General features: G+C 38.3%; 1 protein-coding gene across 1 annotated transcript in view; it reads left to right on the top strand.

Annotated features, from left to right (window-relative positions):
- The window catches only part of mycbp2 (MYC binding protein 2), a 503,803-nt gene extending 497,135 nt beyond the window's left edge, over nucleotides 1–6,668 (top strand). Inside the window, 2 exon segments of the mRNA XM_039745368.1 lie at nucleotides 2,307–2,472; nucleotides 5,533–6,668. Coding sequence (XP_039601302.1) covers nucleotides 2,307–2,472; nucleotides 5,533–5,648 — 282 coding nt within the window. The 3' untranslated portion in view covers nucleotides 5,649–6,668.
- The last annotated feature ends 8,261 nt before the right edge of the window (nucleotides 6,669–14,929 follow it).

Raw genomic sequence — 14,929 nt, 5'->3', positions numbered from 1 at the left:
ACCAGCTTTTTTTCTTCATAGGGGCGCACAAGTTTTGATCAGCACTGCTCCACATAGCTAATTCTTATGCATTTGGCCCACACTGATTTCCTTACACCAGTGTTTCTCATCTGTTATGGTCCCACACCCCAGTTTTTCGTATTTAAATTCATTGACAATCCCATAAGCTCACTTACAAAAAGGAAGACATGTCACCTAGTGCTACCAATCACTTAAGCACTAGGGGACCCACTCGCGAACCAACAGTGGCAATGCGGGTTGTAGCTCAGAGGCTGAAAAACACTGGCTTAGGTGACCCACTCGCAGCCCACCTGCGGCACAATCCACTGATTAAGAAACATTGCCTTACACAGACCTGTAATTTTGGAAGTGCCACTGCGTGTCCAAAGTGGTGAATTTTGAGGAGAGGCTGATTATATGTGTTGTAGTATGATGCAAGAGGTCATCAAAACAAAAGGAAGACATTCAAAAATATTTGTACTGCATCTGTTCATTATGTAGGTCACCCACTTACAAGAATATTCACTTTCTCTTCTTTCGTCACTTTTGTTTAATTGGTCTGAGATGCCACCTTCTCCTCTGGCACAACTGTTCTTTCATCAGAAGAGTCCCGGGTCCTTTGCTGTGATGTTGTTAGGTATGCAACATTGACCAAGCATTGTCACCTGCTGACTAGGTGAATATCAACGCGTTGATCAAACAGGGTGCCATAATTATACATGCATTTTTGCCAATGACAGTTTGTGGTTTGCATTGTGGTCACCATGCAGACTTCCCGTAGTAGTATAAGCAAGGCATTCTGGCATGTTTTATTTACCTGTCTTTAAAAGTAGCACCCAAGATAAGATCATACTTGAAGAATTGGGTCTTTTGTATTTAGAAAGAAATTGAGTAATCTATAAGAATATCATCCTTTAAAAACTCTGTGCTGAAATCCCCCCAAAATTATAACAACCCCACCCCTGTTACTCTGGTGGAATTTAGTTTACTTAAGTAGTAATTGGGGAACTACTTGATGGGTATGCCACTATTTTAAAGCTGCCATAACATTTACAATGTATATTGTATATTCTTTTACAGAAAAAGACACACTAGGGTTCACTTGAATAATAGTGTAATAAGTGGTCTGTGGTGCAGGGCAACTTTTTCAATAAATAAGGGTGCAGGACTCCAATCAGGTACAGGTATTTACGAGTGCATTTTGATCCGCGTTTAATTGAGGTGCAGGCCGATTGCTCCACACACATGTGCATAGGAGGGCGGATCAGTCAGGCGCCTCAATGAAGCCATGGAGGAGATTACTTCTCACATGTACCATATTAGGAAGTAGAGGTAAAAGGAGCCTGCATGAGACAGAAAGGAGAAAAGAAGCATGGAAGTGCAAGGAAAGGATGGAGAAAAGGGTAGGAGGGAGCCAGTGTGAGACGAATGGAAGCGGGAATGGAGTCCTGGGAAAGGACCGTGTGGCTGGCACTCGAGGGGCTGAGGGTTGCTCCTGTTGAACATGGGAGCAGAAGCAAGCTTTCTCTGGAGGGACTCCACCAAAAGGCTGGGGAATGGTAGCAAGAGTCCAAAGGGGATGAGGCTTTGCAGCGTCCCTTGAATTGTCATGGGGTAGGCAGCAGGGACACTAGCAGGATTAAATGTTATCTGTGCCAGTTGGAAGATGTCTCTTCCCCCTGTGAGATGTGAATTGTAAAACCTGGAGAGATGTTTGTTTTAAAGGGAAGCACCGAGGACCGTGATTTTTTTAAAGAGAAGAATCCTGTCATGTTTTAACTTGTTTGTATTGATTATTTATTGAACATGTTTTAACCTCCACGATTGCACTTTCTTTTACGGGTTATTTAATTATGTAAGATTGCACTGCAATTTGAAACACTGCTTTATTTTGAAAGATTTTAATAAAAGCACTAATCACTTCATGCACCTACCCGTTGTCTGGATGAATATGTCCTCATCTGCTTATCTTGATTGCGGTACAGAAAGTGGCAGGTTCAAGGGCCTCCCAGGATGCAACAGGATGCATTTAGCTGTCACATTTGTTTTTGTTTTTTTTTTTTCAGAAATGATAAGAGATTACTTTTTTGCTTGCTAAAAACTGAGATTTGAACCCCAAGTCCGTGAACCAAGAATGGTTTGTTTAAAGCACTTTGAGTTTACAGTATTTAAGAAAAAAGAATATGCATAAAAGTTTGAAATCAAAAACTAACATTGTTTGTTAGGGTGATTGTTGTTATGTCCTCTTTTTGGTACAGTTGAAGTCACAATTTCACTCTTCTATGTTTTTTTTTAATTTGTTTTAGATGTGCTCCAAACATGGTACAGATTTCTTGGAATACAAATGCCGTTATTGTTGTTCTGTGGCTGTGTTTTTTTGCTTTGGTACGACACACTTCTGTAACGCATGTCATGATGACTTTCAGCGAATGACCAGTATCCCAAAGGAGGAACTCCCACGTTGCCCTGCAGGTTGGTGTTTTAAAACTTCTCGTCAGCCTTAAAATAAATACAGAAGGGTCACACATCTGTATTCTGTAAACAAGTGGCAATATCTCGATTACTAATAAAAAATGTTATAGAGGAAAATGTGAACGTTTAAAAGGTAAGAAGACAGTGTGAAAATCATGTTTGTGAAAAATGTTTGTGCTTCTTTCCTAACAATGGAATAAACTAATACCAATGCAAAAAGGAAAACTATAGCATGTATCTGCACTTTGTATAAAAGGCTTGGTAGAAGATAACAAAGGAAGGAGAATAGATCATCTTTTCAGTCCATGTCTCTTCATATTCTGCATAAATGACATAGATGCATCCAGGTAAAAAAAAAATTATTTCATTGTACCTGTATATAATCAGGAACACTCTGGAAAGGGTAGGTAGGGGAGAGACTGAAATATTATACTATTTCTATATTTTCATCACAGAGGACATATATAGGCATATTTTTTGTTAACAAAATGCATACACAAAATATTGGGCAAAAGTTAATTTTTTAACAGAAGAGTGATTACCAACACAAGACCAAATTAACCTTGGAGTGGCTCAAGGACAGAAAAGTGAGTGTCCTACAGTCACCCTGCCAAGGTGCTGATCTCACAGTCTGATTGAAAATCTCTGGCACTATGTGAAAATTGAGCTGTCAATTTTTTGTCAAATTTAGCCAAGTGTGGCTAGGCTAACCTGAACAACCAGGAACAAATCTGCCTGAAGCTTTTAAAGAAGGAACATGATTATTTTTTTTAAATGATTTAAAATCATTTTACAGATTCTTAGATTTAAGAAAGAATCGGTTGTTCATCTAGATGTTTAATATCTTAAGTAATAAAACTAGTTATTTGGGTCTTGTTTTTATCAAATTCAGGACTTTAAAGTGTTATAATTTTCCCAAAATATGTAGTTTATTTCTTTAAGTTCAGATATTTTTGACCCAGCAGAAAATATACATTTTTGTAATCATAATGCAGCGGTGTGGGGGGTCTATGGCTCAGAAAAAAAGTGGCTGTTTGAAATAAGTAAATAATTGGACGCCCTAATGCTGGGAAGTTGAGCAGGTACAAGCAATTATCCAAGAAGACGGCTCGTCTCCGGGTTGGTGCAAGCCAGTCAGCCAACTGTGCATTGCTTTGCCAGCATGTGTGGATGGTCTAATTTTCACATTATCAGCCCAGGGCAGCAATCAGGCAATGACACCTGCAACCGTACCCCAGCATATGAAAAGGGAGTGCAGTAAAAGAACAGACATCATAGCGGAAGTTGAAAAAAAAGAAAAAGGAAGACAGGAGTGAGAGAGCAAACCATGAGGCAGGCAGCTGTGAGGAGAGCCCCTCCAGAGAGCAGGTGAACACCACTCAGGGGGCTGTCCTGGAGGATCGTTCCAGCTAAGTGACTTGGGAGCTGTAGTGACCAGGTGGTCCAGGCAGCTTGCTGCAGAAGTCCATGAAGGCATCAGAATACGGGGAGCCCCATTATGAGCGCCATGGCCTTTGGGGACCCAAACTTTGGGTCTGGAGTGGGTGCCTTGTTACAACCATGGAGTGTCAAGGACTCGGACCCATAGAAAGATAGTAGGCAGCCGCAAGGTCCGGTTAGGATAAGATGAGAAGATGGCTGTTTTAAAGGAGTGCCGTGTTTTAACCTCATTTTAATGGATTATTTAAGCCATTGTCTTTAACCTCCAGAGCACTTTGTTTGTATGGACTATCTATTTGATGAAGATTTTTAAGCACTGCCCTTTTGAACACTTTTTGACTTTATTCTTAATAAAAGCACTTTTTCACCATCCCCTTACTTTGTGTGTGTTTATCCTCATTTGCTGACCTCATCCCAGTCATGATTATTGGAGGTGTCGGCTTCAAAGGCTCCCAGTGGGGCCCAGTAGCATGGGGCCGACGCACACTGTCACAAAACCTAGCTCCCTTTTGTGTATTTGATGAGATAATTGTATTCCACTCTTCAAAATGTGTAAGTAATAGTTACATTTCTTTTTTGCAGCAGAAGTTCAGCTCTGTTTGATTTGCAGCCATACACAATTTTCAGTTTTAGATAATAATGAGTTAATTGTATTGTTGTTTGTAATTGTTTTCTGTGTGTGGAGTAAGATATTGTTTAAACACTTAAATGAGTGATAACAGCTTCCCTCAGAGTCCAGTCATGGTATTGCTTTTAATAATGAAATGTGTGTAAGCAAGTATTTTACGAAATTGTCATCCACTAACAAGAGAATCAGGAGTTGCTCAGTAAGTCTTACAGGCATTTTGTTATGAAATCCACAATGAGTGGCAACAATTACAAAGTTTGACTGAAGACTGCAAATGGTTCAGTAAACAAGTAGTCGGCTCATGAATGACCATGGTACATTTGAGAGAAAAAGAGAATATTGCCTTGAATGTGGGTCAGTGTATTACTTCATGAATTTGTGTGTGTGAAAATGAAGACAAAAGTTACATATAAATTCCTGTGATTTGAGTTTCAGTTCATGTACATTAGCCACAATCTGTTTATTTTCATGTAAGTTTCCAACCATGATAACCCCGCAAACCATTAGGTTAAGGTGAAATAAAAAGAAAAACTTTGTGTCAGTATTCCTGCAAGTTGTATTATGAGAGCTAAAGTGAAATATTCACCCAGAACATTATTAAATCTAGATTTGTTCAAGGTAAAGGCAACATTTTTTCTGCGTAAAACAGAGATTAGATAGCACTTTCTTTTCTTTCTTTCGAGTTCAGAGTTCAGACCTTTAACATTCCTGCTAATAATATCCAATAGACAGACAGAAAATTCTGGTTTGTTATTTCTGCAAGTCATATTTGTTATTGACAGAAGTGTTTTCTAAACCCACTCCCAATTAAGAGATTATGCATTAAGAACCAGTCATCATATGTACAAATATAGCAGGCTTATTCACACTTAAAGCATTGTATTGTATGAAACCAAACTGACACTGTACTACTATTCAAAGTTTAAATGAATGTTCATTAAAGATTATTTTTACAACGTTTGCACTAAATACTGTTTTGTTCATTTTTGTAGGTCCGAAAGGTAAACAACTAGAAGGGACGGAGTGTCCTCTACATGTTGTGCATCCTCCTACAGGTGAAGAGTTTGCACTAGGATGTGGTGTCTGTCGAAATGCTCACACATTTTGAATACTTGGGCTCTGATCCCCCAGGGCACAACTTTTCATGCTTAAGCTTCCAGGGACCTTTGTGCTCTCTGAGGCAGAAGATGACAGTAACTGGTCTACAAACTGGATGCTGCTCTGCTCTTTATGTTGCAGAACCAACACATAACCAGGATGTTTTGAATATATTTAATAACTCTTATGATGTGTTTGCATGCAGCAGTCGAACCCTTGACATCTATAAATGCTGCGTGACTCCTGATCAGTGAGGCATTATAATGTATTCAACTTAAGAAAAGGAAAAAAAATGCTGTGGGCATCTGTACGTGGACTACAACATATTTTAAAATTTCCAAAATGGAAGCTATATCAAGATGATGAGAGTAATGTCAGCTTCCTACCTATGAAAAATATATTGTTATATGTATACTTACTTTTTTGTAATTCTGTACAGTATTCCCAAGAGTTGACTGCATCACAGATGAAAAGTTCTGTCTGGTATATGAATATTGACTGTTAAGAATGTTTCGTTAGGAAGGCCTTTGGTGTACGATTTATCTAATCTTGTATATAATGATGGTATCAAAAATAGGTGTATTCCGAAGTTGCAACTTTACACTGCAGTTTCATTTAATCTTCTGGGTTATGTTTTGAGCCTGAAATTTTAATGAAGTGCAATACTGGGTGTGCCTCCTATCTTACAGCTGTAAACATATGGAATGTATATGTCAATAAAGCCGCTGTACATTTTTATACAGTGACAAGACTCACGTTATTAGTCTTTTTAATGTTTTTGTTCAATTATTATACTCTGCTTTTGTACAGAAGACAGTGTTAAAGTGACTTGAGAAGGAAACAAAATCTTACTGATACCTCAGGAGTTCTATGGTAGACATATTTAAAGATGTTTTCAACAAACAAACCTAAGTGCTAAAAATGCATATAAGGTGGTGTGATGAGACTGCATAGCCTTTACTTGTACTGCTGTTAACAGCTAAACAACTTTAAAAAATGGTATTTGTAAATAAAATTCATGTTTCTGTAACCCATGCGTTTTGCAAATTTAAGAGAGAAAAGCTTAATTGCTCTTCTGTTGTTGTTTCACGTTTGTTCTTCGTATTATGTGAGTTCACGTACTTAAAACAGCAGCCTGGAAAGTCGAAACTGAAGCATGAAAGTCTTGAAATCTCAATCTTTACAGTGCAGTGAATTTGGAACCAGCCTGGCAAGAAGAAAAATGTGTGTACCCTTGTGACAAACTTGAATCTACTGCATTTGAGAAACAAGTAAATAAACTGATGACATAAATACAATGTATTTGAGGGGTATGGCATGAAGTGCAATTATTAGGACGGAAATGCTTCATAGATATGATCTGGTGTAGGTGGTGTGCATTTTGTGATGAGTTACACGGTTTAGAAACATGCAAGTCCATGAAAAAAGTATTTGTAACACAGACGCCTTACAAAGATTTCAGGCAGTCCTCGTACTTAAAGCTGTTTATTATATATGGCTATAATACTTCCTCTGCAGGAAGTCATCATTTCTTAGCTTTGGAGTTGCTTACTTCCATAGACACCTCACATCAACAAGAATAACCACAAAAAAGATGAAATGTGAGCATTTCATAGAATGAGAAGTGTAAAATGGAATTATGAATGAATAAATGCATTTTTATACTATACTGTTATCAAATATGAAAATGCAAATTGTATTATTGTACAATAGAAAAATAGTTCAGTGCAATAAAGGTGAGGTGCCACATTATTTATTATTATGACCACAAAAAAAGAGCTTCATGAAATAAGAGAGAAAAGCAAGCTGCTGTTCTCTTGACCAGTGTGCAATGTAAAAAAAGAAATTTCTTATTATTTTGTACTGTGCTTTGTAACCTGATCTAAACTTTAAATCGCACATTAACTATACAGTATTACTAGGACTGCATTGTTTCACTTAAGAAATATTACAAAAGTTAGGCCTCTTATAACATTGCAAAATGCTGAAAAATTAATTTACGCTTTTGTTTTTAACCGACTAGGTTGCAGTTACTTCAAAATGCAGCAGATAGAATCTTAACCACCAAAAGAATATCTGAACACATCTCACTGGTTTTAGCATTTTATATTTTTTACCTGTGTTCTTTAGAATAAATTTTAAAATACTACTAATAGTATATAAACCTCTGAATAACCTTGCTTCCTTGTATATTTTGGAGCGCCTGTCCCCCTACTTTCCCAATCCTAACCTCAGATCGGCTATTAGTAGTTTGCTTAATTCAACCAAGAGCTAAGCATAAAAGAAGTGGTGAGGAAACCTTTTGCTGTTATGTGATTGGAATATTTTATACTTACAATAGGCTAATAACATTGATCAATTAAAAAACTGTTAAAAACCCACTTTTTCAATTTGGCCTTTCCTTAATGTTTTATTCTGTTTTCTAATAGATTCTGTATGCATTGCAACACCATATACTTTATGGATGTTCTATCATTATTAATCCCTACTTTTCTGTTTTTCTCTTTTCCGGTTTCTCTGTGAAGGTGGTTTATCCCATCACCACCTGATTACAGTTCTATGCATCCACTTGTGATGGAATGAAAGAAGATACTCTGTCTATGAGACTCACTGCATCGATTTGTCAAAAATGAAGATTAAAAAATAAGACTGACTTTAGCACCTTATCTTAGGTAGAATACCCAATGGGGTCTGGGTGGTCTTTTGGCCTGGTTACCCCTGCAGATTTTGTTTTTCTCTCCAGCATCTCACCCTTGGTGTCTTTTCTTTTTTTCTGTCTTCCCTAGCCATTTGACCAAAAATCAGACCTATCTTAATGGACTTAATAAATTTCTCCAAGTTAGGATTGTACTACTAATATATCTGTGTTATAATAATAATACATTTTATTTATATAGCACCTTTCCCATACTCAAGGCACTTACAGACTATAAGAAAGAACAACAGGGTATACAGTATATAGCATTGTACAAACCAAATAAATAAATAAAGAAGATTAAGACAGTAAATTCAGAGAAAGCCTAACAGACAACATAATTGATGGTTTCGCACACACATACAGGTTACATGAGCATCTTGACAGAGAGGTAAACTGAGAGAAGGGTAATAAAGTCAAGTAGAGCTAAAAGCCTTCCTGAGCAGATGAGTTTTGAGTTGTTTTTTAAAAGAATTCATGGAGTCAGCTGATCTAATTAATCTTGGTAGGTCATTCCAGAGTCTGGGCGCTATACAGCTGAAGGCCCTGTCACCCATGGAGTGTAGATTAGTGTGGGGCACAACAAGATTGCCAGAATCAGAGGACCTTAGTGGGCAGGCAGGCACATAGTGATGGAGAAGGTCACTGATGTAGTTTGGCGCGAGGTTATTTAAGGCTTTGTAGGTTATTAGTAGGATTTTATATTCGATTCTGTAAGACACAGGGAGCCAGTGAAGATGGAGCAGGATGGGTGTGATGTGCTCGCTGCTGCTGGTACGAGTAAAGACTCTTGCAGCCGAGTTTTGAATAAGCTGGAGCTGTGATATAAGATTAGAAGGAGCACCTGCCAGCAGGGAGTTACAATAATCGATGCGGGATATGATAAAAGCATGGACAAGTTTCTCAGCATTAGAAAAGGAGAGGAAGGGGCGAACATGGGATATGTTATGGAGGTGAAAGTAAGAAAGTTTCTTAATGTGATTTATGTGGGTGGAATAAGAGAGGGAGGAATCAAAAATGACACCAAGATTCTTTGCAGTAGAGGCAGGTCTGATGAGATCACCTCCAAGATTGACTGGGGAAGAAGCTCATTTTATTAAGCTGCATTTTAGTCCCAATTTGCAGGAGTTCAGTTTTGTTGCAGTTTAATTTTAAAGATTTCTTCTTCATCCAGGTTTTAATTTCACTAAGGCAGGTTGTGAGATGAGAAAGCTCTGATGAAGTTGAAGTAGATTTGAGTATTGTCTGCATAAAGATGATAACCCAGTCCATAGCTACGAATAATATGGCCAAGGGGAAGCATATAAATACAGAAGAGAAGAGGGCCGAGGACAGAGCCCTGAGGAACTCCTTGTGTGACTGGCGCTGAGCTGGATCTGCTGTTGCCAAGACTAACAAACTCTTGCCTATCAGTCAGATAGGACTTGAACCACTGGAGGGCAGTGCCAGAGATACCCAGCATGTTCTCCATTCTGGACAGTAGAATGTCATGTCTGACAGTGTCAAATGCTGCACTGAGGTCTAACAGAATTAATATGCTGGTTTGTCCAGAGTCTGCTGCCATAAGCAAATCATTGGTTACCCGTAGCAGAGCAGTTTCACAGCTGTGCTGCGCCCTGAAGCCAGACTGAAATGGTTCCATCAAGTTATTAGTGGTTAAGTAATTGGTGAGCTGGGAAGCTACAACGTGCTCAAGAAGTTTTGACAGGAAAGGTAACTGGGAAATAGGCCGAAAATTGTTAAGATTGTCATTGTCAAGATAAGACTGTTTTAACATTGGGGTTACAGAAGCGATTTTAAAAGTGAGTGGCACAGAGCCAGTGTCAAGGGATGAGTTTATTATTGTTGTAATAGTTGGGATTATGGCATGAAGGCAGGATTTAAGTAGTATGCTGGGGATGGGGTCCAGTACACAAGTAGTCGGCCTCATCTTACAAAGCAGGTTATTAACAAACGAAGATGTGACTGGTGAGAACTTAGAGAAGGAGCTGGATGGAGTGGGAAAACAGAGAGAGATATAAACAGATGATGTATTTATGTACTTAAATAACCTCGCGCCGAACTACATCAGTGACCTTGTCCATCACTATGTGCCTGCCTGCCCACTAAGGTCCTCTGATTCTGCCAATCTTGTTGTGCCCCACACTAATCTACACTCCATGGGTGACAGGGCCTTCAGCTGTAAAGCGCCCAGACTCTGGAATGACCTACCGAAATTAATCAGGTCAGCTGACTCCATGAATTCTTTTAAAAAACAACTCAAAACTCATCTGTTCAGGAAGGCTTTTAGCTCTACTTGAGTTTATTCCCCTTCTCTCAGTTTACCTCTCTGTCAAGATGCTCATGTAACCTGTATGTGTGTGCGAGACCATCAATTATGTTGTCTGTTAGGCTTTCTCTGAATTTACTGTCTTAATCTTCTTTATTTATTTATTTGGTTTGTACAATGCTATATACTGTATACCCTGTTGTTCTTTCTTATAGTCTGTAAGTGCCTTGAGTATGGGAAAGGTGCTATATAAATAAAAATATATTATTATGTATTATGTTAGTTGAATTATTTAGATCTTTAATTTTGTTACGGAAAAAGTGGTGGAATTCCTCACAGACTTCAGATACGGGTTCAAGTAGTTTATTAACTACAGAGAACAAAACCCTTGGATTATCGTGGCCACTTTCTATTATTCCGCCATAGTGGGTGTTCTTGGCAGCAGTAAGTGCTTCTCTGTAAGCTCTTTGGTGGTCAGAGAAAGCCTGGATGTGCACGGTGAGGTCAGTCTTACGTGACATTCTCTCAAGGCGTTGGCGAGCTGCTTTCATAGATCACAATTCTGAATTATACCATGGAGCTGAATGCTTAAAGGAAACCTCCTTATGTTTTAAAGGAGCTGTTTTATCCAATCCTGAATGAAGGGCTGAGTTATAGTAGTCAACAAGACTATCTAGTGTTGATGGAATAGGTGCAGACAGTAAAAGATCAGAAATGGATCCAGAAAGGATAGAGGGACAGATATTTTTAAGGTTTCTGTAAGAAATTTGTCGTTTACAGGTAAGAGGAGGGAAAGGCAGTGAGACACTGAAAAGTAGTGCTTTGTGGTCAGAGAGTCCCAAATCAGTGCTGTAAATGTTGGCAACAGATAGTCCAGAAGTACAGATCAGATCCAGTATATGACCACCAGAGTGGGTGGGAAAATCAACATATTGGGTCAGGTCAAAACAGTCCAGTAAGGATAGGAATTTATTTCTCAGTTTAGATGTAGTAGTGCTAATATGGATGTTGAAATCACCGAGAAGGATAATTCTCTGAGAGTAAGAGATTAGGTGGGTCAAAACTTCAATCAGATCGGTTAGGAAGGATGTGTTGTATTTTGGAGGACGATAAAGAACAATGAGTGAGACAGGACCTGATTCCGTTATTAGTTTAAGAGCCAGTCACTCAAAAGACAATGGACAGTCAATTGGGATTCATTTGATGTTTAAGTCTGCTCTGACAATTACTGCAAGTCCACCTCCTTGCCTTGAGCTGCGAGGCTCTGTGTGGGAAGTGAAACCAGGTGGAGTCGCCTCCGTGAGAGATGTAGATTTGTTCAGTTTTTGTAAGTGCCTGTTTATTCTTTATAAATTATTTTTTTATATATTTAGTTATATACAGTTATCTATTTTTAACTTGCTGCTTTTTTCTTTTGTAACTCTTCTTTTACATTGTGTAAAGCACTTTGAGCTACATTCCTTGTATGAAAATGTTTAAATGTTGTTTTATTAGACAGGAAAATATTTATCTTTTTTAATTTATTGCTATGTATCAATAGTGACAGTGTCCCTTATAAAATTAGTATTTAATAGTAAAAATACAGAAATATTTATATATTGAACAGTTACTCATATTCTACTGAATAATACATACATATTCTACAGAAAATACCGAAGGCTCCGAAGTGAACACTGACAAAGCTGTACACTGTTAATTGTAACAGCAGTAATGGTCCCGAGTGGTGTGTGTGCACAGAATTGAGTCAGATCATGGTTGCATTAGCAAAAGGGTAAGAATGACGGACTCAAAAGTAGATTCCACACTAAAAAAAATATTTTGGCTGAAGTCCAGACTGTCCACCTTGAGTGGAAAGGTAAGAAAGTGTAGACAGTAGCAGAGTGCGTGCAAAAGAACGCAATTTCAGAGTAAGGGGTGTATTTAAAACTTTACTTGCTTCTTTAGTATGGCAGCAATCTGAGAACTTCTACAAAGTGTCGCTCCTGGCATTGTGTTTAGACAATAATGAATGGCCAGAGCACAAACACAAAGAGGAGCAAAATGTTCCACAGTAAACAGTCAATATAAAAGTCTTGTATGGTTTTTCCTCAAAAATATGTGACTAGACACTCAAAAGACAACATACTGTATAAAGGCAATTTGCAGTATGTGCGGTTCTCCTAATGTAATTGGACCACTTTACTGTACACGTATTGCAATAAGGGCACCTGCAAGAATGGAAGCTACTCATGTTGACCACAAGTTGTTACAGTCTATTAATGCACAAATCAACCAAGATGTGATTGGCAAATGTCTCAAGGGCCTGGGTCAACCTGTGACTTTATTTTGAGACAAAGCTTTTTTGACTTCTTGGTAAGATAACTGGCTGAACCCTCAGCTTTTCATAATATTCATTGTAGCAGCAGTCGCGTCATTATATGTTATTACATCAACCAGATGCTGGCACCTTACACCTGTCTAGGACCCCTAGAGCACAAATGTCAGGCACTATAATGCCACACATGATGTTGCACTCTCAGTTGGGGAGCACAGCCAGATGAATGTACTGTAGGTGGTGGGCTCGTCACATGTCAGCATTTTGACTACAAACATATGAGGTTGAATAGCATGCTCCGTGTATGGATGTTTCAGGGCAGCATTCGAGGCTCTCTCATGAACGCATATTTGTATGTTGATTATGATTTATCAAAAGTAAATTGCATATAAATGTGTGTACACCAGGTTTTAGAAATAAGTTTGTTTTTTTTAGCATAAATATTTTTTCCGTGCACATATTTTCATGCTTGATTTCATGTAAAGTTTAATAAATGAGGCCCCCAGAAGTTGTGGAAAAATGTGTTATGAACAGACAAGGCAAAACTAGAGTTACGTGGCCACAGTACCAGAAGACATGTTTGGCAAAAACCAAAGACAACAGTTGATCAAAAGAACCTGATGCCAACAGTAAAGAATAGTACTGGTAATGTTATGGTTTGGGGCTGCTTTGCTGCCATAGGCTTTGTTTAGCTCACTATCATAGAGTCCACTATAAATTCTTTATTATACCATAGGGTGCTTGAGGATAATGCAAGACCATCTGTTAGAAGATTGAAACTCAACTGATAGCAGAACTTCCAGCTTGTTAACGAATGTACATATGCCAGTAAATCCACCAAGGAATGGCTGAAAAGAAAGAACTGGATGGTTCTGGAATTTGATTGAGATTCTGACGAGGGATTTGAAACTAGTGGCACACACAGTACACCCCTCAGATATTACACTTTTTCTTTAAATGAAGATCAAATCTTTATCTCCACATATGTTAAAAAAGATCAAACATTCCATGGGGTATACTTGGTTTTCACATGTCCATAAACGCAATGATCCAGGAGTGCAAGACAGAGGAATAGACATAGTACTCTACGCAAAGCTGGTGGTAGCTTAACCTCAGAAAGACCACCGGCTTCTTCTTCAGTTGGACCCACCACCTCCTTCCTCGACTGCTCCTCAACAGCATCACTGAGGTCTTCTGCTGCTCCACATGCTCCCGGCCACAATCGCTTCACTCCGCTCACCCTGCGTTAGAGGCACCCCATCTGCAATGAGCTGACTTGAGGCAAGAATTCAAGTCTGATATTCTGTCTCATCCCCTTTATCAATACACTTCATAAGTGCAGAATCATCTGAGAATTTCTGCAAGTGACATGACCTGTTTTCTGTGGAAGAAATAAAAACTGTAAATAAAACTGTTTTAAGAAATTTGAGTCAGTAATAAGGCAGGAAGAACCTTATTCATTGCGTGTTTAATTATCTCTTCATGAAGAGGGAGCACCCCATCACAGCTGTCTGCTAAGAGATGGGCAGTATGGTCACAGAGCAGAGGCAGAGTCATTCGTATAGAAATCTTAATCTGCATAACAGTGCTGAATCAATATTGGTTCACTGGCTTACTTCATCTGAATATTATCTCTGATTGGTTAAAAGACATGAGAGGTTTTCAGCAGAGAGCATAACCAGCTTACATATCCCAAAAGAAACATATTTCTTATTTCTACTACATTCTTGTTCTTTAATAGCTCTTAAGTTCAGCTTGTATTCTTTTATGGAAAACAATGTTATGTGACAACAGTCAAATCATACTGGGTTCATGAAAGAACATCAGCAAGTTTTTTCAAACATCTTATGGTATATTTTGTTTGTTTACATGACCATTTCAGCAATCTATTTGCTATTTAAGACAAATGTTATATATTTCTATTTACTGTGTACTGCATTTTAAACACTTCATTTACAAAAAGCTACGTTACCCCTTAATGATCCCCTTTATTCTCTCACTATTAATTTATAG

This window comes from Polypterus senegalus, chromosome 2, assembly GCF_016835505.1.
Source record: "Polypterus senegalus isolate Bchr_013 chromosome 2, ASM1683550v1, whole genome shotgun sequence".
NCBI classification, from domain to species: domain Eukaryota; kingdom Metazoa; phylum Chordata; class Cladistia; order Polypteriformes; family Polypteridae; genus Polypterus; species Polypterus senegalus.
This window is presented reverse-complemented; position numbering and strand designations above follow the sequence as displayed.